Source organism: Coccomyxa subellipsoidea (genome assembly GCF_000258705.1).
Source record: "Coccomyxa subellipsoidea C-169, whole genome shotgun sequence".
Classification (NCBI taxonomy): domain Eukaryota; kingdom Viridiplantae; phylum Chlorophyta; class Trebouxiophyceae; family Coccomyxaceae; genus Coccomyxa; species Coccomyxa subellipsoidea.
Window position 1 is genome coordinate 1,341,436 of NW_005178029.1, and position 22,634 is coordinate 1,364,069.

Consider the following 22,634-nt stretch of genomic DNA (forward strand, 5'->3'; position numbering starts at 1 on the left):
CCTGCCCCTTTGTGATCCATGAGGCTTCAGGTTTTGGCAGAGCAGGTATTTACATCAGGTATCCATTGTTTCACAGCCATGATACAGCAAGCTCAAAAACGGGGGCTAGTAAACAATGCTCTCAGGGAATACCTAATCAGGCAATTGCGATCACAATGCCAACACCACCCTTTCAAATCCCCGAGTCATCCGCTCAACTGGCTCCCTCAACTGGCCCATTCAGTATGGGCCAGAACGTATCAAAGAATGCTCTCCATTCAGCTACCTACTCGCTCGCTCACATAAATCGCAGTGCTGCAGAAGCCTATGTACTTGGAAGGAAAACCGTTTGCTTGAGGTGCAGTATATATATATGGTGAGGCTTTGAGGAGCAGCTCCTGCCATTCAGAGCTTCAGGACGTCAACTCTGTACCGCCCAAGTGCCCAGATAGGGAAGATGTTCCTGTTGCAAGCACAGCAGCCATGTAACGCATCAGCTTTCTCCGCGAGCATATCCCTTCTGAACCTGTTTCCATGCAGCCAATGGAAGCTTGAGTGGGGGCAATAGGCACACCTGTAGTTGGCATATGTGATCATGCAGTTCCGGTTGAACACTCCAGTGATGTGCTCCTGCGGCCAGTCACCCGATGGCAGCTGCTGCCGCAGCAGGCAGCGCACTGCATTCTGGATCTGCTTGGTGTCCCGGTGGTGATAGCCCGCTGAGATCAGCGCCAAAATCGCCCAGGCTGTGTTCACCACCTGCGACTTCTGCCCCTCCAACTGTGAATACACCTGCAGGGCAAAAGTTGGCCCTAAAATCAGGACTCCCCATATAACACAACCATACCATCCTCACATCATCTGTACGACCTTGCCAGCATCACTGCACAGGTGGATGTGGTTGGGGATCTACGAGGATTTCAGGGGGTATGTGGGGGTATGTGGGAGCGCGCTTTGTCCTGGCAGGAGAGGTAGCTCTCGCCCCAGCCGCCGTCGGGGCACTGCTTGCTGAGCAGGAATTCGCACGCGCGCAGCTGCGCCTCGCTGTTCGCCACCGTCTTGCCCACTGCCGCCAGCGCCTCGCACCTGCACCAGCCAGCCCGCCACAACTTCACCTCCGCCCACATAACTTCCAAAAAGAAGCAAACACCGAAAGAAGCACAACTGCCCTCCCCACAACAGGCTGCCTGGCTATCAATTCAAAACAACCTGAGGTGCCTTGAGCAAGCTGCCCAATCTCCTGTGAGGCCTTGTGGTGACTTTGAAGACGCATGGACCAATTTGAAAGGCTTGAAGGTCAGGAAGGCAGGAGTGTCATTGATGGTGTGATGCAAGGAGGTCAGGCGCTCACCCGAACCAGGCCGCGTAGGTGAAGCAGACGCCCCAGGAGCCGTACCAGGAGCCGTCCGCACGCTGCTGCTTCTCGATGAAGCGCTGGCCGCGCCGGAGGGAGGCCAGAACCTCCGCGCTGCGATGCTCCCGGTGCTTGTGCTGGAACTCGGCCAGCGCTGTCATGCAGGCGGACGCGCACTCCACGTAGCTGTAGTCTATCACGATGTCCCCAAAGGTCTCCGAGGGATTGATCAGCTGCATGACAGCCCAGCTGTTGTCACGGCAAGTCGCCAGCGTGGCAGCTGTTACAGGACAAGTGATGTGGTGCCATAGTGCCCATGCATCATTTGGTGGGTGAGACAGGTGGAGGCATGCGCAGGGTACCTCCAGTGCTGAGTAGGAGCGCGTATTCTCATAGGTCGCCCAGCCGCCGTCGCCATTCTGGTAGGACAGGATCACATTCACGCAATCGAAGAGGCGGTCATCCGAGATTGGCGCGCCAACCTTGGCAGGATCCAGTGCGGCAAGTGACAAAGAGGCCTGCAAAGCCCACCCACAAGTTGCTCTATATTGTAAACTTATTTGCAATGAGACAGCTGTATTTTGTACATTTGGTCTAGAACAGCTCATCCACATGACACACAAATTATGAGTAGCATGTGATTGTTTTACTTTCATGAATATTGGGGACGGTCCCAATGATGGGTCATAAGGAGCGATGATCACCTTGAGGCCCTCTGAGCTGCAGTCAGAGATGGGCCAGCCGTGGTCCCTTGTGGAGAAGGGCCAGGCCCCTTTGCTGATGTGGCGGTACCATGCACTCAGGGGCCCAGGGCAGTCGTCGCGCACCTGTCAAGCACAGCAGAGGCACAAACTTACTCCACCATTTCAACGAGCAGGGCCACCTGAAGAGAGTACTCCTTGTGCCAGCGACGTCACTGACATGGAATGCGGCACTGTTGTCTCTGGTTTGTATGATGGATGATCATGCATGCTTGCCTGTGTGACGTCCACGTAGTGGTGGGCGCGGCGCATGCAGTCGCTGAACTCAGGTGCGAGGCCGGTGGCGCAGATGGCCTGCACCGCGAATGTGGTGTCCCACAGCTGGGACCCGTTGTACCCCTGCATCTTCATGCCGTCCTCCGCCACCCACAGGAAATCATACAGGCGCGGGATGTGCCTGCGTGCATGACATGACATGACCATCAGATTACTAGCACTAGGAGCAGTTCCTGATGTGTCTCAGTGGCTTTGTCAGGAGGGATGGCAGAATGCCAAGCAGAATGAGCAGTACCTCTTGAAGGCCTCAGAGTCTGGGTCCTCAAACCAGCAACACAGCATGTTGATGACCTTGTTAACAGGCCCGATGCACACATAGCGCGTGTTCTCGTCCTGCCACACACCAACATACTCTCTCAGCAAGCCACGCAGCATGCTCATCATCACAGCTGCAAATCAGGCATCTCAACTACCAACAGTGAAGAGCAGGAGGCAATGAAAGCACCAAAGTGTGACTCGACAGCTCGCAAAGCCCCCATCATGAAGACGAAAGGCATACAGAGAAGCAGAGAGCGCTCAAAAGAGCACACTGACCTCGTAGTGCACGTGGCGCATGACCTCAGCCAGGGCCTTCTTGCGGAGGCCGGATCCCAGCAGCAGCCCCTCTGCCTTGTATAGGGACCACCAGAGCACATCCTGGATCCAGGGGTGCGGGTAGTACAGGTCGGTCGAGGCACACTGGTTGCGCGCAGCATTCCAGTTTATGCACTCGTAGCTGCCCGGGTACAGCTCCTTCCGCAGGCTGAGGACCAGTGGAGTCAGCTTGCCAGTGCCCCGCATGCCGTACACATAGCTCATGGGTAGATACACCTGTAAAATCTACCTCTCTCAGAAAAGATAAAACTTTCCGTGGCCCAGACTGAAGCATGCATGCTTGCGCTGCTCCTGTGACGAGCGCATGGAACGAGACTGCAGCATGCTGTCTCATGTGTATTTGTGCCTTCAGTCTAAGAGCAGAAGTTACCATTCGGCAGTGGCACCAGAAGCGGCCCGGGTGTGCCAGGCCGATCCCACTCCAGGAAGCATAGGGGAGCATCCAGATCTCAGGCGGGGTCGGGTTCATGCCGTCCCAGGAGTAGCAGCCCAGGACCGCCAACCAGAACTTTCCCCATGATGTAATGTGTGTCGCCCCCTCATGATCGAGAATCTGCAGATCAGAAGGTGTGCTGTCAACATTGCATCCCATTCATTGCATCCCGTGCAAGTCCACATGAGATTCCTAATTATGGTATAAGAAATAACCCCCACCACTTACCCATCTTCGTGCAGTCTCGCAAGTTTCATCCTCTGCTGGGAGGCCCAAAATCCGCATTGTCACGTAGCTGCAAGGAGCACAAGAGAGGCATATGAGTGTCTGTGCTCTGCTGTGCCCGAAGAACAACAAATTTGCTCGCGAGACTCCGTACCTGAGAGCAGTCCCAAACATGGTGGAGTGACCTTCAATGTGCAGGCCATAGCCCCCATCTGAATTCTGATGGTTCTTCAGATACCGCAGCATCTCTGCCTTGTGAGGGGCGGTCAAGACTGTGTCCAGACAGCCCGTCACGTAGCAAGTGATGACGAGGCCCGGCATGAGGAACATGGGGCCCCCATAGTCGCCAGGCCAATGACCATCTGCTTGTTGCAGCTTGGAGTAAAATGAAATGCCTTCGCGCAGTGCAGATGTCACCTCTGGCCCAGTGGCAGCCCCTGTCCAGTGACAGTGTTGTCTGAGGACCCTGTCAAGATGACTTGATGGGAAAAGCTCATGTTTCGTTGACCTAAATACACTTGTTACCTGGACACAATCACCAAGCAGCATTTTGCATCGAGATCAAAGTTCATACGGACTGCACTGCACACCTGACTGCCTCCTTCGTGCTGTAGGATCATCAAGGCTCCCAGAGCATTGCAGGCGCAGCAAGAGGTCTGAGCTATGTTTCTGACTCAATCTGTTGGCGGTAAACGCATCTTGAGCTGCCTTCACGGCTTGCAACTCCTCTGGTGATCCACCATCAGGGTCGAGTTCCCACACCTGGCGTCCTTGAAAATCATTCAAGGACTGCAGAAAAGGATGTCCTTTTGTGTCCTCCCCACTCTTTAACCTCCACATGACTTTTCGATGCAGCGACCTGCCAAGATTGCGTTCACTTCGTCTTCATGCCCATGAAGTCGAATATTCATATATCATGAGAGCTGCTCCGTACACACCGCCTTACACTCCTCAATATATGTCCAAACTAATCCCTTTCATTTTCACTGTCGGGACAGCGAAATAGAGGCAACAATGTCGGGGGATGAGGTCAGCCAGTCGACCCTTTGAGGTCTATAATTAGAAGGGTTTCCCTTCCTCAAAACACTACCTCCCTTTTGAAACAGCCACTTGACAGCAAATTGTTGGATGCACAATTTGCAACTTTGACGAGGAGAACAACTGCATGCAGTCTCCATCCTTGCCAAGAAACCCGCTGATGACGGTCAACTTCTGTCCTTGTTGATGACTTCATAACAACCTTTTGCCAGTGACTTTGTGCATCTGAAGTGACAGTCTATTCCAGGAAATCGACTTGACATATCCATCGCCATTCATCTCAAGCATGAAGAAGGCCAAAGATGAGAGGGTCACTGGTTCCAGAGCTCCCACGCCGACAGGGAGCACCTGCCCGGAGGAAACCGCGACGCCATCCCTTCAACGCTCCACTTCTCCAACACAGACCAGGAGGACATCCCGGCTCTCCAATGGCACATCTTCCGTATCATCCTCCACCTCCACCGTCACATCAAGTACGTCAGGCCAACTAAGACACCACACCTGCATGTGCACACCTTTACTGACAAAACTAGCAATCTTCTGCTCAGATACCTGGGAGCCAGGGTCCCCAGAGAATGCGCTGATTCATGAACTGGACTCCAAGTTGCAGGTGGGCCGCTGTCCAGGCCACCTTTTAAGGTGGTTAATGGAAACTCAACATCGTCATGGAAGTCTCTGAGGGAGGGCACAAGCACACCACCCAGTGTCTCGAGCAAAAAGGTGATCATACACCTTTGTAAAATCTGCAGATACTGATATGGGACATCACAGTTTTAGCAAAAGTTGACAACGGTCCTAACTGCCTGCAGGATCTTTCTGAGAAGCCACGGCTTGGCCTCATGCAAGAATTGCTGGACACTCGCAAGGAGAACAATGCAGTCAGATCTTCAAACAGTCAGCTGAAGGAAGAGCTGATGAAGTACAAGTCTGTCGTGCAGTCACTGGAATCACAGGGTTTTGCGATGCAGAGCCACTGCAGTGTTGCAGATGAGACCAAACTGGTGACCAGCAAGGTACAAAGAATTGGATGCCAGCGCTGAATAAATTCCAGGCTCCCCCACAAAATTGTCTTTCTCGGACTGCTCAGGCGTTTGCGGCCATTGTGGTTTCTTCTGATCAAAGACTTACTTCGCCACAGGTGCTACAGAGTCTGACGCAGCAGCTCCTGACAGAGCGGTCAGAAAAGAAAGAGTTCATGGAGATGCTGGAGCAGGAAGGCAAGGAGCTGCAGTCAGTCATCGCTGTCAAGGACCAGCTGGAGGTCAGGCTGCAGGCTCTGCTGCAAAAGGTGAGCCTCTGCTGTGCACCTGTTATGCTGATCTGCAGGGTGCACCAAGGTATGTCATGGCGAGTTCCTGTCTTGATGCATGACATCAGCTTCAGCAATGCATGTGTCCCATTGCATTTCCTGAGCATTATGGGATGGCCATCACCAGGTCAGCGAGCTGGAGAATGCCAAGCAGGACCTGGAGCATTCAAAGCAGGACCTAGAGGACCATCTGCAGAGCCAGCTTGAGAAGGCAACAGAGACAGCACGCAGCCGTGATACAGAACTGCAGAAGATGCGCTTGGAACTCGCGGTGTGCGCCAACTGCTGATCTGTGTCAATGCAAAACGCTTTGTCTGGCATGCATCCATCCTTGCAGGGGATCACGGCAAACAAAACGGTGATTGCGATCATTTTGTGCAGGCTGCTCATGATGAGATCACAGCGCTGGCTGGAGCATTCCAGAACATCAAGAACACCCTGGCAAGAGTGAACGCTGCTCGAGAGACAGCTGAAGCGCAAGTGGCGACCCTGAAGGCGCAGATGAGCCAAGATCAGGTCACAACCACCTTGCAATCATATCTGTACAAGCTCAAGTGTTCCACGTCCACAATGCATTGTATCATGCAATGGATGCACACCTCACAAAACACGCGAGAAGGGACTCAGCCATTTCTGATGAGTCGCAGGAGGCACGGCAGGCTGAGATTGAACAGCTGCAGCGGCAGATGGGCATCCAGGCTGAGCTGCTGCGCAGCAGGGACATGCAGATCACCGAGCTGGAAGCCAAGCTGGCAGAGGCATCCCAGGCCCTGCAGGACCTGCCGCAGCAGCTGGCAGCTGTGCGCACCTGCCTCTCACACGGACTGCAATGCAGATTTTGATATATGATACTGTAACGGCATTGAGGCATTGCATTGCCCCGCTTAATGCTGACAAAGGTCAGGAGCATGCAGCTTAGTGCTCAGTTAGCCTGACAGAATGTCAAAAGAGACCAACAGAGCCTATATGACACATGCAGGTGAACAATGCCCTGGCAGATGCGCGGAAGGAGTTGGCCACCTGCGGCAAGCGCAAGAAGAAGCCATCCCTGGTGTTCAAGCTGCTGAGTGGCGCGCTGGGAGTGGTGAGCACGCTGCTGGTGCAGAGGCTGCACAACGAGTGGGGAGCAAATGCTGAGGAGTCCAAGCAGCAAAAGGGCCTCCGCCTGCTCTTCTGGCGCGTGTCTGTGTCAAAGGCTTGAGCTGTGCTGGCACCGGCAAGCGTGCTGCTGCACACCTGGCAGAGGTAGGCATGCAAGGTTTACCACAACTGTTGGGTGCAGTACATCCTACATCTGTGTACAATGTAGGGTGCAGTCCCACACCCATGCATGCTACTGATATGGTTTCATTAAAGGATATCCCTGAGGGGAGTGTACAGAAATATTCTGGACAGAAATCAGGCAATAGAACAATATCCATGATGTGTTCAGCTGCTCTTCTTCAAGCCAGGCAGTCTGTGCGTTTGTAGATGAGCAATTCAGTTCATTGTAGTTAGTTTTCTCTAGATTGATGATGACGATGATGTTCTCAGCTATTGGATCTTGTGAGTCACTTGTGCACAAGAAACCGTTCCAGGCCCGGGGGGGATCCAGCTGTATTTCAACCTTTTGAAGCCAGCATTAGGTAGGACGGTGGAATGAACTTGCCCGTTACTCTTTCTAAATTTGAGGACTGAGGGAAGGACTTGAAAGGCTGTTGTGAGGACCTGGGTGGGCAGCTTCCCAACTTGGGGAAGCCAGAGGAGCTCCAAGCGGAAGCTATCTCGGTACTCTGTAGATGATGGTCTTTGTTCTTCGAAGTTCCCATGAATTGTGTTTAAGGAATTGTAATTTGGCATTCTGTTGCATCGATTGCACTGTCATGAGCACGTGTAGTGTCAAGTATCTACTCTGACTTGCAGATATTGGCATGATCTATAACGGATGTTCAACCACATAATCTCAAGACGCGGGGTCATGAGATTGAACTAATGAAATGCACAGCAGCATAACCGGAGGATTGCTTGAGCGTCAAAGGCAGCAGAACCAAACCTTCATTTCCCAGATCAAGGAGAACAGGTGGACGCTGTGAAACGTATATGGCCCTTTTGCATGAGTTTCTTCAACCTACCTGCCGATTCACAAATCCGTATTGCTCAGGGTCAAATCGCTGCAAGTCAGTTCGGAAAAGGCCATAGACAGTGCCCATAAGGGGGGCCTGACTAGTTTGGAGCTAGACTCTATCGACCACCGGTATCTCCTTGGTGCTGCAGCAGATGCATCCATTGCTGGATATGACGTCCAGGTGAGGCTTGACCCACCCTGAGACCTGAACAATTTAGGGTTGGCAGATTCTTTGCTGTGTCCCCCATACTTCCCTTCCCACATTGACCGAGATGATCATGCAGGAAGGCACACCCCAGGTTGTGGGACGGCAGTCACACCGAGTCTTCACCGAGGGCTGTTCAGAGCACAGAGCCCTGTTCAAGGTGGACAGGACCAATCCAGACTGCCACAAGTTTAGCGTTACAAGCGCTGTTTGGTACCCCGTTGATACCGGCATGTTTGTTACCGGGTCCTTTGACCAGGAAGTCAAGGTGAACCATTGGCATGCCCAGTGCCAACTTTCCCTGAATCTTTGTCATTCTGATGTTGACAAGGGAGGGAACGAGTGCGCTGATCTGATGACCAAGTCGTGCACCACTGCAGATCTGGGACACAAATGTGCTAGCAGTGGCATGCAGCTTTGCGCTGCCAGTCCGTGTGTATGCCCTCGGCATGTCCCACGTGGCTGCAGCGCACTGCTTGGTGGCAGTGGGAGGTGGAGAGCCGCAGGTGTCTTTCTTCACTACACTGTTTTCCTTTGGGGAGCAGCATAACAGTATGCGGCAGCGATGAGACAGAGATGGACGGAGACATGGTTTGACCTTGGCATGGATTGCTCAGGTGAAGCTCTGTGACCCTGCAAGCGGCGCTTTCACACACAGCCTTGTGGGCCACAGGGAGGCGGTGTGGGCGCTGCACTGGTCTCTCTCCAGCGAGTGGCACCTCATCACAGGGTCATGTGATGGCCAGGTAATGCTCCTCTTGCTGCATCAGGTCTGATAGTCATTTCCAAACGACTTCCTTGACAGTGTTTCAAGGGATAGTTCTTGCTATTGATGAACACCCACCATGTGCAGGTCAGATTGTGGGACATCAGGACGTCCGGGTGTGTGCATAACTTTGATCAGCATGACACACATGTTGGACCCCGCTCAAGCGCCTCTAGGTAAGCATGATATAAGGATCCTTGAGGCCTTATCGCATCTGTTAAACAATCCTCATGCGAAGACATCACAGCCTACACTTGACGCAGAAGTAAGTGGTAGATTTTGTTTATGTCAGGCAGTACAGGCTGGAAACCAGCGCAAATGATGGCGCAAATGTCAGCAGGCCAGCGCAACATCGCACAGCCCATGATGGTGCAGTGACAGCCGTGGTGCCCACTCCTGACGGAATGCACTGCCTCACTGCTGGCACAGACTCGCGCTTGCGCCTGTGGGACCTTCAGCACAACAGGTTCAGCCTCTGTCTGCCTCTTTGCTGCTGCATGCACGTTTGTGTTGCATCCTCCACAATTTTGGGCATGGGAGGTAGCTTTTAAGTTGGACTGTGCTGCGCAGCAATACCCTTGTGAACTATCCCAACACCTTCAACAGAGCCAAAAAGGTAATGTTGTCATTGAGCTCTTCAATATACATGCTCGATCATTGTTTGAGCCGATTGCACTGCAGATTTCTAGAAAAATGTTTCTTGGTCATTCAGTCTGTGAGATGGTCCGTGCAGGGTCGCCAAATTGCAGTGAGTGCTGATGCGCACATGGTATTTCACCCGTCAGGAAGTGTCATCCAGAAATTTGATATCTTTGAGGGCAATTTGCATGCACTGCTGCGTGGGCACATGGACACAGTCAATGCTTGCTGTTACAACCCAACAAATCAGGTGGGATATTTACATACGCTTCTTAGCAAATGCCCTCTCGAATACCACACTGTACCATTCGGCGGACTTTTTCTGTCATACTGTGACAGTGCCGTGCATGCGCCGGGCAAGCCTAGACACAAAGCATGCTTATCCAATATTGTGTCTGTGGGCAGGAACTCTACACTGGATCAAACGATTGCCAGATAATTGCCTGGGCAGCCCCAAGGCGCGCAAATGAAGAAGTTGAGGGAGAGGATGGTGACAATGAGGACACATGGAGCGATTGATGTGTACAGGGACTCAGATTTCTAGCTCAGACTTGTGCTTCAGCCGTTGGTCTGCTAGCAAGTGCAGGAGCCTGTTATGAAAGGTTGTTTAACACTGAACAGACTGCATGTTGCTCTGGTAAAGCTGCAGTAAACACAAGCGAGTATTAAGAATAGGCGTCTGAATGGTGTCTGGCCATGTGCACTGATTTATACTAGCTAGTCTAGAGACTATTATCTTGGCCTATTTTCAGCACCAGTGCGGGGGCCAGTTTCATATATCTTGATTGTATATTGTCTGGTGACTGACCTCGCAAAGCTGGTGTTCCTTTTTGCCTCATGCCCCACCGAAAACCCTCCTGACTAAATTATGAAGTTACATGTTGCGTGCATGGTACACAAACACCAGCGGGGCTGAAGTGTCCCGCAGCTGCATCAGTTTCCAAGGGCTGCATATTGTCATGCGGCAACCAACGTCTATGTTCACTGAAACGCTGGACTTTATGAAGGCAAATAAGAACCTATCCCCTGCCTCCTCCCCCAGCTTCTTGCAGCGGCACTTGATCATGTTGTCTTCCTGTTCTTTTTCCAGGATTTCAACCTGCATAAAGGCCACCATGCATCGGCAAACAGCAAAAGACAGTCATTTAGAAATCCACAGCCATTAAATATATATGATTATGGAGAAACTGCACTCACCTGGACTATGTCTTCACCACTTCCATGTGCCATCAAGGTTTCCTCATGCTGGAGGCGTGCTGCTAAAGTCCCATTTGCTGCCCCTTTGCCAGTCTGCATCTGATGATCCACCATCGTAGGTAAGCATCTAAGCCACACGTGGCAGGCAAGATTGATTGATCCCATCTGCCTTCAAGAGAGACCTAGCATGCATTATTGAAATCGATAAAATTACACCAGGCGGGGTTGCTTTACCTGCCGGATGGGAATTTGAGCGCCCTGAAGCACGGATGCTAAGAACAATCTCTGTGCTGACTTGCCGGCCGCAGTGCCCGGGCTGACAGCTCCCCCAAGCATGTCAGCATGCACAGCCCCTGCAGGGGTTTGCATGCACATGGTATCCACATCTGCACGTCGTGCACGCAGGAAACTGTTGTCCACCTGGGGCGTTTCTGGACTCATGACCATGGGCAGTGCTGCTGCTGCCTGCCTTGATGGCAAATTGTGCCCGGGCTGTGGCTCCTGGGCATCCTCGCTCCTCTCATCATCTTCTTCTATCCTCTCCTCGCTGCTTGCATGCCTGCGATTACCAGCTGGAGAATTGGACATGTTTTTGCTACAGGGAATGCAAATGGGCTGAGTCAACAACCCATTTACATCGGAAATATATATTCTAGATTGCCAGCAGTGGAATGCGTCAAACCTTGGTGTTCGCGCATCAAGACCCTTCAATGTCTTCAGGATGTCTGGGACTCCCGTCTTTGTTGATGTCTGCTCCCCAGCTGTCAGCGACGACTCTCGGATTGCAAATTTGTGCTGTGCTTTCGATAGCGGTGTTTTCCTCTTTGAGCCATAGCCACCGTGCTGTTCCGCTGCAGGCCTCAATGTGCTTCCAAGCTGCCTCTTCTTCCTGTTTGTTGGCGCCCCGTGATAGCCAGATGATGTCCCAGCTCTGTCGAGCAAAAGATCCTCTTCCCTGCTGGGCTGCTGTGTGTGGCTCATTTGTGGCTGCAGGCCGAGTGCTGCTAAGGGATTGTGTGCTCCAATCGCAGCTGTCTCAGCGATCATAGGCTCTGCCTGCTGCTCCGTATGCGCTGTTCTGCCAACTGCCGTCTCTTTGAACCTTGCTTCCAGATTTGCAATGACATTCTCGCCAAATGGAGCTCCGCCATGCACTGCCTGGTGACCTGGCTGTGGCTGCTCTGACATGTGCCGGTCATGGCCAAGAAACGCTGAATTTGTCGACTCCTGTAGTCCAAGCACCTCAATTAGCTTGAGGGCAGTGCAATCGCTGTCACAGCTGCGTCTGGCAAAAAGAGAAATTGCATTACCTCCTCACGCTTCTTGGAAAGCTGCTGATGCAAGCTGGCATAGGTTCGTCCTGTGTCTTTCCTCTGACGGTGATCTGCAGGTCCCTGTTGCAACCCCATTATATGCGTGAAGGAGATGGCCATAATATCAGCAGAGCTTTAAGAGACAAAATTAGGAGTCTCTCGTCACCTTGAAGATATATGGAGCTTCCTCAGCATCTCCATAGATCACAAAGTCTTGGTCATGGTCATCATCTTGGTCACTCATCGGAGGACTCGCGGATCCTCGACTTCTGGTTGAAACAATGAGTTGCGATGGTGATTTGCATGCCCTGGACTCAACGGGAAGTGGAATATAGAGACTGACTGTGCTTGTCCTAGACAACTAGGACTGTCTTGTACTGTAGCCCACAAATTTCTGATTTGAAGACGTCAGATCTCTAGTGTTACCACCTGTAGACAAGAAAGGTCAGCGTATTGATTTGATTTGCCAGGGAATGACGGTCTGTTTCGTGCGCTGATTGCGAATGGAGTCGAAGGACTAGGCTGAAATGCATGCTGTGCTCACGTGGAGCCAGAATGCACCCGCTTTGCAGTCCCAAGCGCAGTCTCTCAGCATTTGCACCCGATGCTGTTTGGCAGGACCTCAGATTGCTAAGTATTAGCAGATAATGGAGCGGCAGGGCACAAAAGGACAAAGCAGGACGGACGATGCCTTGACATCGCTTCTGACTGCGCTCCCGTTTCCTCAAAGGAGAGAAGACAAGGCGCACGATGGGCACGTTGCCAGTACTTTAGCAGCCTCTTCAGAGGTTGCTGCGGCCAGTCATGATCGCAGGTCTTCACATCAGTCTGCTGGTCCCTCAGTCCAGTCTGAGGTGAAGCTTCCCACTGCAATAGAAATGGCGTATCACATCCTTCACTAATTGTCAGGGGCTTATCAATAGACGTTAGGATATGTTCGAGCTGGAGTGGGTCGCAGGATGACGTCCATGCGCTGAGGAAGCAGCACAGAATATATGTTAAGGGCACCGACATACCAGCGCCTCTCAAGGTAACAAATTTTGCCTTCTGCTCTTCCTCTACCTTAAAGCCCTGTTGCATATTGATACTGACTCTGATCTTGCTCGGCAGGAGTTCTCGGATGTGTGCAAGAAACGGAAATTCTACAAAAAGCTGCTGGCGAATATCGAGGAAAGCGGCTTTCTTGCGCCCACCCCCATCCAGAGACAAGCAGTGCCCCTTCTTTTGAAGAAGCGAGAAGTCCTTTGTGTGGCACCCACAGGTAGGCTTCCCATATCTACACTTCATGACTGGGGCAGTGGTGCAAGTCATGCAGCTCCGTATCATATAAAATAATTGGCCTTCAGGCTCTGGGAAAACGCTGGCCTATCTGCTGCCCATCATCATCCAGGCGAAGCTGGGCGCCCTGAAGGGGCGAGAAGGGGTGAAGGCTCTTCTGGTGGGCCCCACAAGGGAATTGGCAGCTCAGATCGCGCGAGTGCTGACTCGCCTTGTGAAGGGGCTGCACCTGCACTGCTGCCTGCTCAGTGCAGCCGGGGTTACAGCAGGCACTGACTTCACAAAGGTATGTTTGGACACTCTGATCTCATTCTACTAGATTGTTCCTTGGCATGTATCCTTGCTCCACATGCAAAGAACTCTCCGTTGTTTATATCAATAAATTTATCTGAGTGCATGAATGAGTGCTGCTGCAGATGGACATCGTTGTGGCGACACCTTTGAGGCTGAGCAAGCTGGCGAAGAAGGCAGACTTCAGCAGCGTGGAGTTCCTGGTCTTTGACGAGGCAGACAAGCTGCTGGACCAAGGCTTTGTCACGCAGATGGACAAGGTCGTGGCTGCATGCACCAACCCTCGCAGGGTACAGGCTCTACCTCTACCGCTCTTTATTTTCCCCTTTTTGTAATTGCTTTATTCTTATAGCACTGCCATCACACCATGTCTGCTTACTGGGGAATAGCAATTAAGTCAGGTTGGAGTTTACTAACTGCAGAAATGTATATGTTACTACACGCTTTTCCTACCAAAGGCAAGGTGCCTACTTAGACAAGCTGGAGGAGAAGCAGACATCAGCAAGGAGAATATCATGGGCCGCAGGTTGCTGCATTTTTCAGCGCGACGCTGCCAGAGAAGGTGGAGGAGCTGGCGCGCAGCCTGCTTAAGCAGCCGGTTCGCGTGACGGTGGGCGAGCGCAACAGCGCGGCCGCGTCCGTGCAGCAGCGACTGGTGTTTGTGGGCAATGAGGCCGGCAAGCTCATCGCGCTGCGCGACCTGCTGGGCCTGGGCACCCGGCCGCCCATCCTCGTGTTCACCAACTCCAAGCAGCGCTGCTCCGCCCTGCACAGGTGCTTATTGGAACCGATCGCAATTGACAACATGATTACACTCAGGCACTTACACTTACCACGCTGGCAAGACGGACCATGCATTGTTGATTGCAAGCTCTCAAGGTTGCCATGTGTCGGCTATTACAGCTGTGCCCTGTGCTTTGCCTTGATTGAATCCTTGAAGAGACCAGATCGAGCCGTATCTCTGCAGGTCTCAGGACTGCATGCCGATGATGTATGGGGGCATTTTGGTGCATGCTGTCAAAGTTGCCATAACTGGGCTATTACAGCTGTGCCCTTTGCTTGCCTTGGTTGATTCCTCGGAGAGACCAGGTCAAGCCGTACCTCTGCAGATGCTAGGGCTGCAAACTGACAAAACAGGGACAAAACAAGGGAGATTGTTGGGTTTGCTGATCAGGGATTTGGCGCTGGAAGGGGTGTTGGTGGACAGCATCTCAGCGGATCAGGCGCCCTCAGCTCGAGCGGCGACGGTTGACAGGTTCAGGGAAGGCCGCATGCATGTGCTGGTCTGCACGGACCTGATGGCAAGGGGCATCGACTTCCTGAACGTCCAGACTGTCATCAACTATGACTTCCCTCTGTCTGCCGTGGATTATGTCCACAGGTGAGAGTACTGGGCTTCTTCTCTCTCTCGCTCTTGGACTGTCGATGATAGCAAATGGGCAGGGTGACTCGCAACTAGGTGATATGATTTCTAGCTCTCAAGTGTTGGAGAACCCATGCTGCTCGCTTGATGCATCTGGGTCCTGCGGCTTGTGGGTTGATTGAGAGAAGGGACATTGAGCGCAGGGTGGGCCGTACTGGAAGAGCCGGCCGCACTGGCCAGGCCATCACCTTCTTTGAGGAGCGAGATGCAGGCAAGAACTAGCTCAAATCACTGGCCATACTCTCCTTAGATTTAAGCTAAGACTGATCTAAGACTGATTGCATTATCCATCTCTGCACAGCTACTAGACCTTGCAAGTAGGTGGTTCAAAAAGCAAAGCCAGTACAGGTTTTTGGGTTGGTGCTAAACATTACGTGCTGCTGCTCGTGTTGTGTGCTGACTAATACATTCCTGGACTCTGCAGGGCAGCTGCGCCGAATCGCAAATCTCATGCTGTCATCAGGGATGGAGGTGCCAGCCTGGATGCTGCATCTCAAAAAGGAGCACACAGTCTTGAAGCAGCGCTTGAAAGACGAAAACAAGAAAGGGCAACACCCGCACCATAGAGGCTTGTCTCGCGCCAAGCGAAGACGGATTTCTGAATGAGTGTAGCTTGAAGGTCACAAATAATTGTGCCTCACGCGTATTTTAGGAGCATGCAAGGGACCAAGTTACAACATTGAATTGCTTCAGTGTAAGGGATCCCGATTGATTCGCTATGACCCTGCAGGTGCTGCAAGCTCAATGAGCAAGCCATGCACATACTCGCAGCAAGAGTAATGCCGCCCGCGGGAAGGTTCTTAAAGACCCTGTCCATACTACTTTTCATCTGGCACTTTGAATGCAATGGTGATAATCGAAGAATGTGCTTCTTCATTGGGTCCCAGTGCCACACCTACAAGTTGGAAGGATATACAAATTGGTCACGTGCGCATGCATGCAAAGCGGAAGGCACGGGTGGCACCTCAAATTCTCAACTCAAGTACTGGAGTGAAGAGTGAAGCGGAGGTTATCGTTGTGATCGTAAGAATGAATAAAGACGCCTTGCTGGATTCCGTACCGTGCAGGATACAGAGAGCAAAAAGCCAACTCTCATGAGCGTCTTGAAAGGAGCTGCGACAGCACTGAGGAGGCGATCTGCTGCTCTATACAGCACGTTCACCACCAAATTGAAAGCTGCTGCGGATCCGCCAATTCCCCCAGAAGATTTGCCAGTGGTGAACTCACAGATCACTTGGGATGGCTCCATCATCTGCAGCCCACTCCTAACTCTGGATTCCGTCACGAAGTAAGCAATGCGTGAAAACCAAAGCTGATGTTTTGTCCATCTCTTGTGATGCAGGTAGCGATCATAGGACGACCAAATGTTGGAAAATCAGCACTGTTCAACAGGTTCTCACGTTGCAAATTAGCCCTGGTGCGGCCATTGCTCCATCATGAATGATCGTGACTATGTTTTTACTAACTAATTCCTCTTGGCAAGGTATTATGCAGAAGCTGGTGACAAGCACCAAGTGCCTTGGTGCTTCCTTAGGTGCACAACACCCCAGAGGGCCATGTCACCAGAGACTACCGCAGGGGAGTGGGCAAGCTGGCCGACCTGCGCTTCATGGCTGTGGACACCTCAGGTGACTCCTGACCACGCACACAATGCGCATGCATCATTAGATTCCTCCTCGGACCACCATTTCTGACTGTCGGTGCTTGCTCGGTCCCCAACAGGCCTGGAGCCGTTCATGGCGAAGGGGAGCATCCAGGAGAGGGCCACGCGCATCACACTGGACGTTGTAAGGCGGTGCGATCTGGCGCTGCTGCTAGTGGACGCACGCAGCGGACTGGTGCCCGAGGACGAGGCGCTCGTGGCCTGGCTCAGGAAGTGCTTGACTGCGCCCGTCCTGCTGGCCGCCAACAAGGCCGAGCGCAGGGGCCGCAGCGGCGTCTCTGGTGGGGCCACACCCCTTCTGCTCCAAATAAACAGCTGTCGTCATCAATGTCCCCAGATAACGTTCATGCACGCGCTGTGTGGGGGATATCCCTGACGGGGTGAAGCTGTATGTGCAGGTGTCAGTGACGCGCTGTCAGAGGCTACCAGGCTGGGGCTTGGCGAGCCAGTGGCCATCTCTGCTGAGACAGGTGCGTGCCTGCCGCCACTTTTGCTACCCAAAACCCAACACTTCCAACCAGTATTGTGCTTTGAGATGCAACAGTGTTGTTCATGATGGCTGGGACGGTTGGGACTGAAACATCTGGGTGTGCAGGTGAAGGTTTGGTAGACCTGTACACGGCCATGCAGCCAATGATAGATAAGATCATTGAGGAGCGGGCATCACAGAGAGAGGAGGCAGCGCCAAAGGCAAGATCACCCGGGCTAGCCGGGGAGGATGACACGGAAGGCCCACAAGACATGAAGATTGCCGTCATTGGACAGCCCAATGTGGTGAGGCCTCACTTCAACCATGTCATGACTGCCATCCTGCAATCATGCAATCCTGTATGTTGCGCAGCAAAGAAAACATGATCTGGACCCTCTCTAGCGTGTGCGCACAATACGTGCTGCAAGATCTTGCCTGTGACACCGCAGTGGCATGCTGTGCGCAGGGCAAGTCGACGCTGTGCAATTATCTGCTCGGACGGGAACGCAGCTTGACAGGTCCAGAACCGGGGCTGACGCGCGATGCCGTGGCGGAGGACTTTGAGTGGGAGGGCCACGCCATTGAGCTGGTGGACAGCGCCGGCTGGATCCGCGACGCCAAGCTGCCCGAAGACGGCTGCCGGTGACTCACCAGGTCCATCTGTATGTGCATGCACAGGGGTACACCATCCCCATGACACCTGCTGATGCAGAGCGTGCGCCTGCTTAAGAGGAAGCTTGGCAGAGCACATAAAATGGCATAATTAGGTAAACATGCAGTCATTGTACAGTTGGTTGGTTGGTTGGTTGGTCGCAGCTTGAGTATGTCAATCATGACATATTCTGAGGCTGCAAGGACAGGGAAGGTTGGAGAAGGTGCTGCAAAAACACACATAGCCGTGACAGAAATGGGTGAAAATGCATGCGAGCGTTACAATAGTGCTTGTAGTAATATTCTCCCCCTGGCGGCAGGGGGGCGGTGGCGGGAGGGGCGCTGAGGCAGGCGGAACACGCGCTCAATTTTGCGCAGGTTGTGGTCCTGATGGTGGACGCGGCCGTCAGCACGCAGCTGGGTGCCGGGCTGACGCGGCGCGAGCTGGCGCTGGCGAGCAGCATCGTGCGCGAGGGACGCGCTCTCATTATCGCCCTCAACAAGCTTGACCTGCTCTCCCCCCTCGATCGGGACAAGGTGCGCCGTGGCCGCCATACAAGTGCTTTTGTCGCCTTCTCTAACGCTGCATGCTGCTGCCTTCACATCTTGAACATAGGCCTGTACCATGTATTCTACCGGATCAATGTGTTGTCATGCCACGAGGATCATAGCTCTTGTATTGCAGGCTGACTACCAGTGAGTGGTTCATTACTGGTATTGCATCGCGAGCATGGGAGGCTTGTGTTGGCTCCAGCACTGCTACTGTAGTCCAATCAATTCTGCTATCCCCTTTTCCACACTGCATATTTGTGGATGTGAGCTTGATGCGGAGGTGGTGTGGGGGTGTGTCAGGTGGTTGGCAGGGTGGAGGAGCAGGTGAAGGAGAGCCTGCCGGAGGTGGCGGGTGTGCCCTGCATCGGCGTGTCGGCGCTGACGGGGGCGGGCGCGGGTGAGGTGCTGCCCACGGCGCTGCAAGCCTTCCGGGTCTGGAACCAGCGCGTGCCCACAGCCCGCCTCAACCGCTGGCTCATCAAGGCAGGCATTCTCTCTAGCACAGTCTTGCCTGTCTTGTCGATCACAGCATGCAGAGGCTCTGCATGTTCAATGCAGAGGCTCTGCATGTCCACTGCAGTGGACAAGGGGAAATTGCTACGATCCTGATCTTTGTGCTTATTTGGGAGGGATGTCATTGAATAGATGCCTTTAACAGAATCACCCATTGCAGGGCCGCATGCTAAGCCGGCATTGCTGTTTATTTATGCATTACATTGAGCAAATCTTGCATTTAAATCAGGAGATAACGCATTTGCCAAGGGATGAGACAGTTGCTGTGCCTGTCGCAGCTGGTGGAGGAGTACAGGGGGACGGCGGCAGGGCGGCAGGTGATGCGGCTGCGCTACGTCACGCAGGTCTCTGCGCGGCCGCCCACCTTTGCCGCCTTCATCTCGGGGGCCGAGGAGCTGTCGGACAACACCACCAAATTCATCCTCAACTCGCTGCGCGCCAAATTTGGCTTCCCAGGCGTCCCCCTGCGGCTGCTGGTGCGGCACAAGAATGCGGAGAGGAAGCAGCGCAAGAGATCGCAGTCACATGCGCCAGCTGGCAGGAGACGAGCCCCCTCAAATGAGGGCCCCAAGGGGCTCCGCAGAAAGAGGTTGCAGCAATTGTGAGATGCAGGCATGCTGTAAGGTTGTGCCTGGAGTAATGCCTATGAATCAGTGGCATGCGTAGCTGAATGTCTGCAGGAATTGCTAGAACGCATCCAGGAACCATTCGAATGACTGCTTACATAATGAACATGTCTGTCATGATCAGGCCTGAGTGCTGTGACTGATAGCAAGGAGCTGCAAGAAGGTCAATGAAACTTAAATTGACGCAATTCTTTGTCCTTGTATGAATGCATGCGTTCCTAAAAGAAACGGGACTGTATTTCAAAACTTCAATCACAAAATCTTTCTTTCCAAAGAGCCCGGCTTCCTCTGCAGCCACAGCTGCCGAGGCTGCACCTTTCAAGAGCCAGTCCCTCCATTGTTTTTGCCCCAGAGTTTGTTGGCCCTGCGGCCCTTTTTGCAAATACTTCAAGAGAACCACCCGCTCCCACTCCCCAAGCCACTCTCCACGCTTTTGACAAATCCGAAGTCAGGCCATTGCAACAATGATGCATCAGAGGGGCGGCACGAAGAACTGGCGTCCGGACTGGTCGGAGAGCAGGACGCGTTCGTTAACGCCCATCTGCTGGCACTCCTCGCGCGTGCTTGCAAACAGCACCGTCGACAGGTAGCGCTCCCCAAACGAGGGCAGCACCACCACGATCAGCTTGCCCTCGTACTCGGGCCGCACGCCCACGCGCAGCGCCGCGCACACGGCCGCTCCCGAGGAAATGCCGCAGAAGATTCCCTCCTCCGTCGCCAGCCGCCGCGCCATGTCTATCGCCTCCTCGCTGCTCACCTGCCACCATAAACGCACATGTTCAAAACACTACACGTTTTGTTACACGCGCTTTTTCTGCAGGAGGAAAGGTGCGCATATGGTTGCAGCACAAAAACACACGAGTAGTCAGAAAGTGGTGGGTTTGCATGCGCACTGTAGACACCAGCACACATGTCTGTTGTTCTGCCCTTAAGAGAATTCTTAGAGTCCCTGCTGGTCACTGTTTCCTTGATTGAAGAAGCCCAGGAGAACATGCACACATTGCAATATATGGTATTACTAGGAACTGGAAGGCTGTCGTCGGTGCCTTGTGCCCGGGCGCGGAATTTGCAGATGGAACCGAATAGGAAGGGAGTATATGGAAAAGAGGCGGCGGCGCTGACCTGGATGACTTCGTCGTATACTTTGGTGTTGAGGACGCCCGGCACAAAGCCGGCGCCGATGCCCTGGATCTTGTGGGGCCCGGGGGAGCCGCCTGACAGCACAGGGCTCTCGCTGGGCTCCACTGCCACCACATGCACGTCCTTCTGGCTCTTCAGGTACTCCCCGGTCCCTGTAATCGTGCCGCCCGTTCCGATGCCGCTCACAAACACATCCACCTGCGCAGAATTGTACATGACATGTCATGACAGCCGCCTCGGCTCAATCGTTCACTGCACCTGCAAATGACCCGCCGCACGGAGCCCCATGCACAGCAGCAAGCGCAAAGTCTGGAACATGTTCTGTGGAAGGGCCCTGCATGAGACTAACATCCTGCAGGTATACATGTAACGCCACATAGTGTGGCTGACCTGGCCGGCAGAGTCCCTCCAGATCTCGGGCCCGGTGGTAAGCCGGTGGATGTCGGCATTCGCTGGGTTCTCAAACTGCTGCAGAATATATGAGTTCTTTGTCTTCGCCGCAATCTCCTCCGCCTTTGCCACAGCGCCCTTCATCGCCTGCCACACTAAACATGTGAGCAATGCTGCTTGGACTTGACAATAATATTGGAATGATAGGGGTGGAAGTGAGACTAGCCATCAGCTTGGACAGCATAAACTGCAGCCTCATCGGCAACAGCCGATGCCGGTACATAGACACCAAACAGAGCTGCGCACCTTGGCGGGGTCAGTGAGGATGAGCTCGGCGCCAAAGGCCTGCAGCAGCACGCGGCGCTCCAGGGACATGGAGGCGGGCATGGTCAGGATGAGCTTGTAGCCCTTGGCTGCTGCAATGAACGCCAGCCCGATGCCTGTGTTGCCAGATGTCGGCTCCACCAACGTTGTCTTCCCTGCTCCACAACGCACCAGTCATTCATGCTTCCCAGTCATGCCAGGGACATTGACAGTGCTACAAAAGCTGTGAGGCACTGTAAACCCAACTCACGTGAGCGGTGGAGTGAAGACTGACGGTTATATCTGACCTGGCTTGATGAGGCCCTTGGACTCGGCGTCCTCGATCATGTTGAGGCCGATCCTGTCCTTCACGCTGCGGCAAGGCTCCTGGGTCTCCAGCTTTGCAACAATGCGTGCTTTTACGCCCCGGGCAACCTGCATATGGCTCCATCAAGACCCTCTCCAGCAAAGCTCACAGGGAAAACAGCATTCAGCTGCAGTAGTGATTCAGGCCCTCGGCCTTATTCTACAATGTAAGAGACGGAAGGTTTCTATGATGCACGGGGCGCTTTAGAATGCAGTGCTGACCTTGTTGAGGTACACCATAGGTGTGTTGCCTATGAGCTCTGTAACATTGCTAGCGATTTTAGGTGGAGGTCTGGCTTGTGGGGCCTCAGCTACAGGTGCCTCTTCCACTGCTGCAGTGGACTGGCACCTTGTCTCGCCTCGTCTTGCATAATGAGTAACGCGCCGTATTATTCGCAACTGCGAGCCATGCTGCCTCAGTACCTACAGGGACGAGCAGAACACAACACCACGCCCTCAAGATGTGTCAGCCGTCCAGCTCTGGAAAAGTGAACGGAAAACATGAGTTCTTCTGGCCTGTAGAAATTGTATATAAAGCAAATCTATTATCTTGCCTGATGACGTACGGCGTTGCAGACTGGGGATCGCCCGCAACTTTGCTTGATCTGACTTTTCACCTGCATTGCCACCAGACACAACAGACACGATAGGATCTTCCTTGAACAACTTATTCTAGTGTTGTGACCCTCACCAAAATCGTTTTCTGTTGGTAGAGAGGGCAGAGTTGAGAAAGCGCAACGGTGCTCTGCACGTGCTGCCGGCATACAGATCAAACC

At 53.2% G+C, this 22,634-nt stretch overlaps 7 protein-coding genes across 7 annotated transcripts; 4 read left to right on the top strand and 3 right to left on the bottom strand.

Annotated features, from left to right (window-relative positions):
* Positions 1-35: 35 nt before the first annotated feature.
* Positions 36-4,613, bottom strand: COCSUDRAFT_54267 (cycloartenol synthase). The gene is made up of 13 exons (XM_005645387.1): positions 4,213-4,613; positions 3,777-4,059; positions 3,626-3,692; positions 3,335-3,517; positions 2,905-3,180; positions 2,606-2,703; positions 2,311-2,491; positions 2,038-2,160; positions 1,696-1,851; positions 1,331-1,566; positions 933-1,065; positions 554-771; positions 36-442 (listed from the first exon to the last, which is right to left on the bottom strand). The coding sequence occupies exons 1-13, from the start codon at positions 4,460-4,462 to the stop codon at positions 385-387; spliced, it is 2,262 nt and encodes a 753-aa protein (XP_005645444.1). The 5' UTR covers positions 4,463-4,613; the 3' UTR covers positions 36-384.
* A 143-nt stretch (positions 4,614-4,756) lies between these two features.
* Positions 4,757-7,170, top strand: COCSUDRAFT_67291 (hypothetical protein; the record flags this gene model as incomplete). Its single annotated transcript, XM_005645388.1, has 8 exons — positions 4,757-5,133; positions 5,265-5,380; positions 5,470-5,673; positions 5,799-5,948; positions 6,097-6,240; positions 6,351-6,485; positions 6,617-6,769; positions 6,949-7,170. Exons 1-8 carry the CDS (start codon positions 4,947-4,949, stop codon positions 7,168-7,170), a joined length of 1,311 nt encoding a protein of 436 aa, XP_005645445.1. The 5' UTR covers positions 4,757-4,946.
* COCSUDRAFT_33930 (hypothetical protein) lies at positions 7,143-7,816 on the bottom strand. Its single transcript, XM_005645389.1, has one exon. It carries the CDS (start codon positions 7,806-7,808, stop codon positions 7,503-7,505), a length of 306 nt encoding a protein of 101 aa, XP_005645446.1. The 5' UTR covers positions 7,809-7,816; the 3' UTR covers positions 7,143-7,502.
* Positions 7,817-7,945: 129 nt separating this feature from the next.
* COCSUDRAFT_37685 (WD40 repeat-like protein) lies at positions 7,946-10,202 on the top strand (the record flags this gene model as incomplete). Its single annotated transcript, XM_005645390.1, has 10 exons — positions 7,946-8,028; positions 8,110-8,254; positions 8,346-8,546; positions 8,659-8,784; positions 8,896-9,024; positions 9,132-9,220; positions 9,385-9,510; positions 9,615-9,660; positions 9,778-9,933; positions 10,089-10,202. 10 exons carry the CDS (start codon positions 7,946-7,948, stop codon positions 10,200-10,202), a joined length of 1,215 nt encoding a protein of 404 aa, XP_005645447.1.
* A 2,967-nt stretch (positions 10,203-13,169) lies between these two features.
* Positions 13,170-15,407, top strand: COCSUDRAFT_18159 (P-loop containing nucleoside triphosphate hydrolase protein; the record flags this gene model as incomplete). Its single annotated transcript, XM_005645391.1, has 7 exons — positions 13,170-13,223; positions 13,304-13,454; positions 13,540-13,761; positions 13,877-14,052; positions 14,289-14,536; positions 14,937-15,143; positions 15,329-15,407. Coding segments are annotated over 7 exons (1,137 nt in total), but the record flags the coding sequence as incomplete, so codon positions are not given.
* Positions 15,408-16,521: 1,114 nt separating this feature from the next.
* On the top strand, positions 16,522-19,749 carry COCSUDRAFT_54269 (small GTP-binding protein; the record flags this gene model as incomplete). The annotated part of the gene is made up of 10 exons (XM_005645392.1): positions 16,522-16,602; positions 16,720-16,813; positions 16,908-17,129; positions 17,247-17,318; positions 17,444-17,622; positions 17,784-17,959; positions 18,289-18,505; positions 18,821-19,024; positions 19,321-19,509; positions 19,714-19,749. 10 exons carry the CDS (start codon positions 16,522-16,524, stop codon positions 19,747-19,749), a joined length of 1,470 nt encoding a protein of 489 aa, XP_005645449.1.
* On the bottom strand, positions 19,737-22,545 carry COCSUDRAFT_67293 (cysteine synthase). The gene is made up of 7 exons (XM_005645393.1): positions 22,413-22,545; positions 22,081-22,281; positions 21,801-21,927; positions 21,496-21,668; positions 21,190-21,336; positions 20,782-20,997; positions 19,737-20,416 (listed from the first exon to the last, which is right to left on the bottom strand). The coding sequence occupies exons 1-7, from the start codon at positions 22,479-22,481 to the stop codon at positions 20,132-20,134; spliced, it is 1,218 nt and encodes a 405-aa protein (XP_005645450.1). The 5' UTR covers positions 22,482-22,545; the 3' UTR covers positions 19,737-20,131.
* Positions 22,546-22,634: the final 89 nt, after the last annotated feature.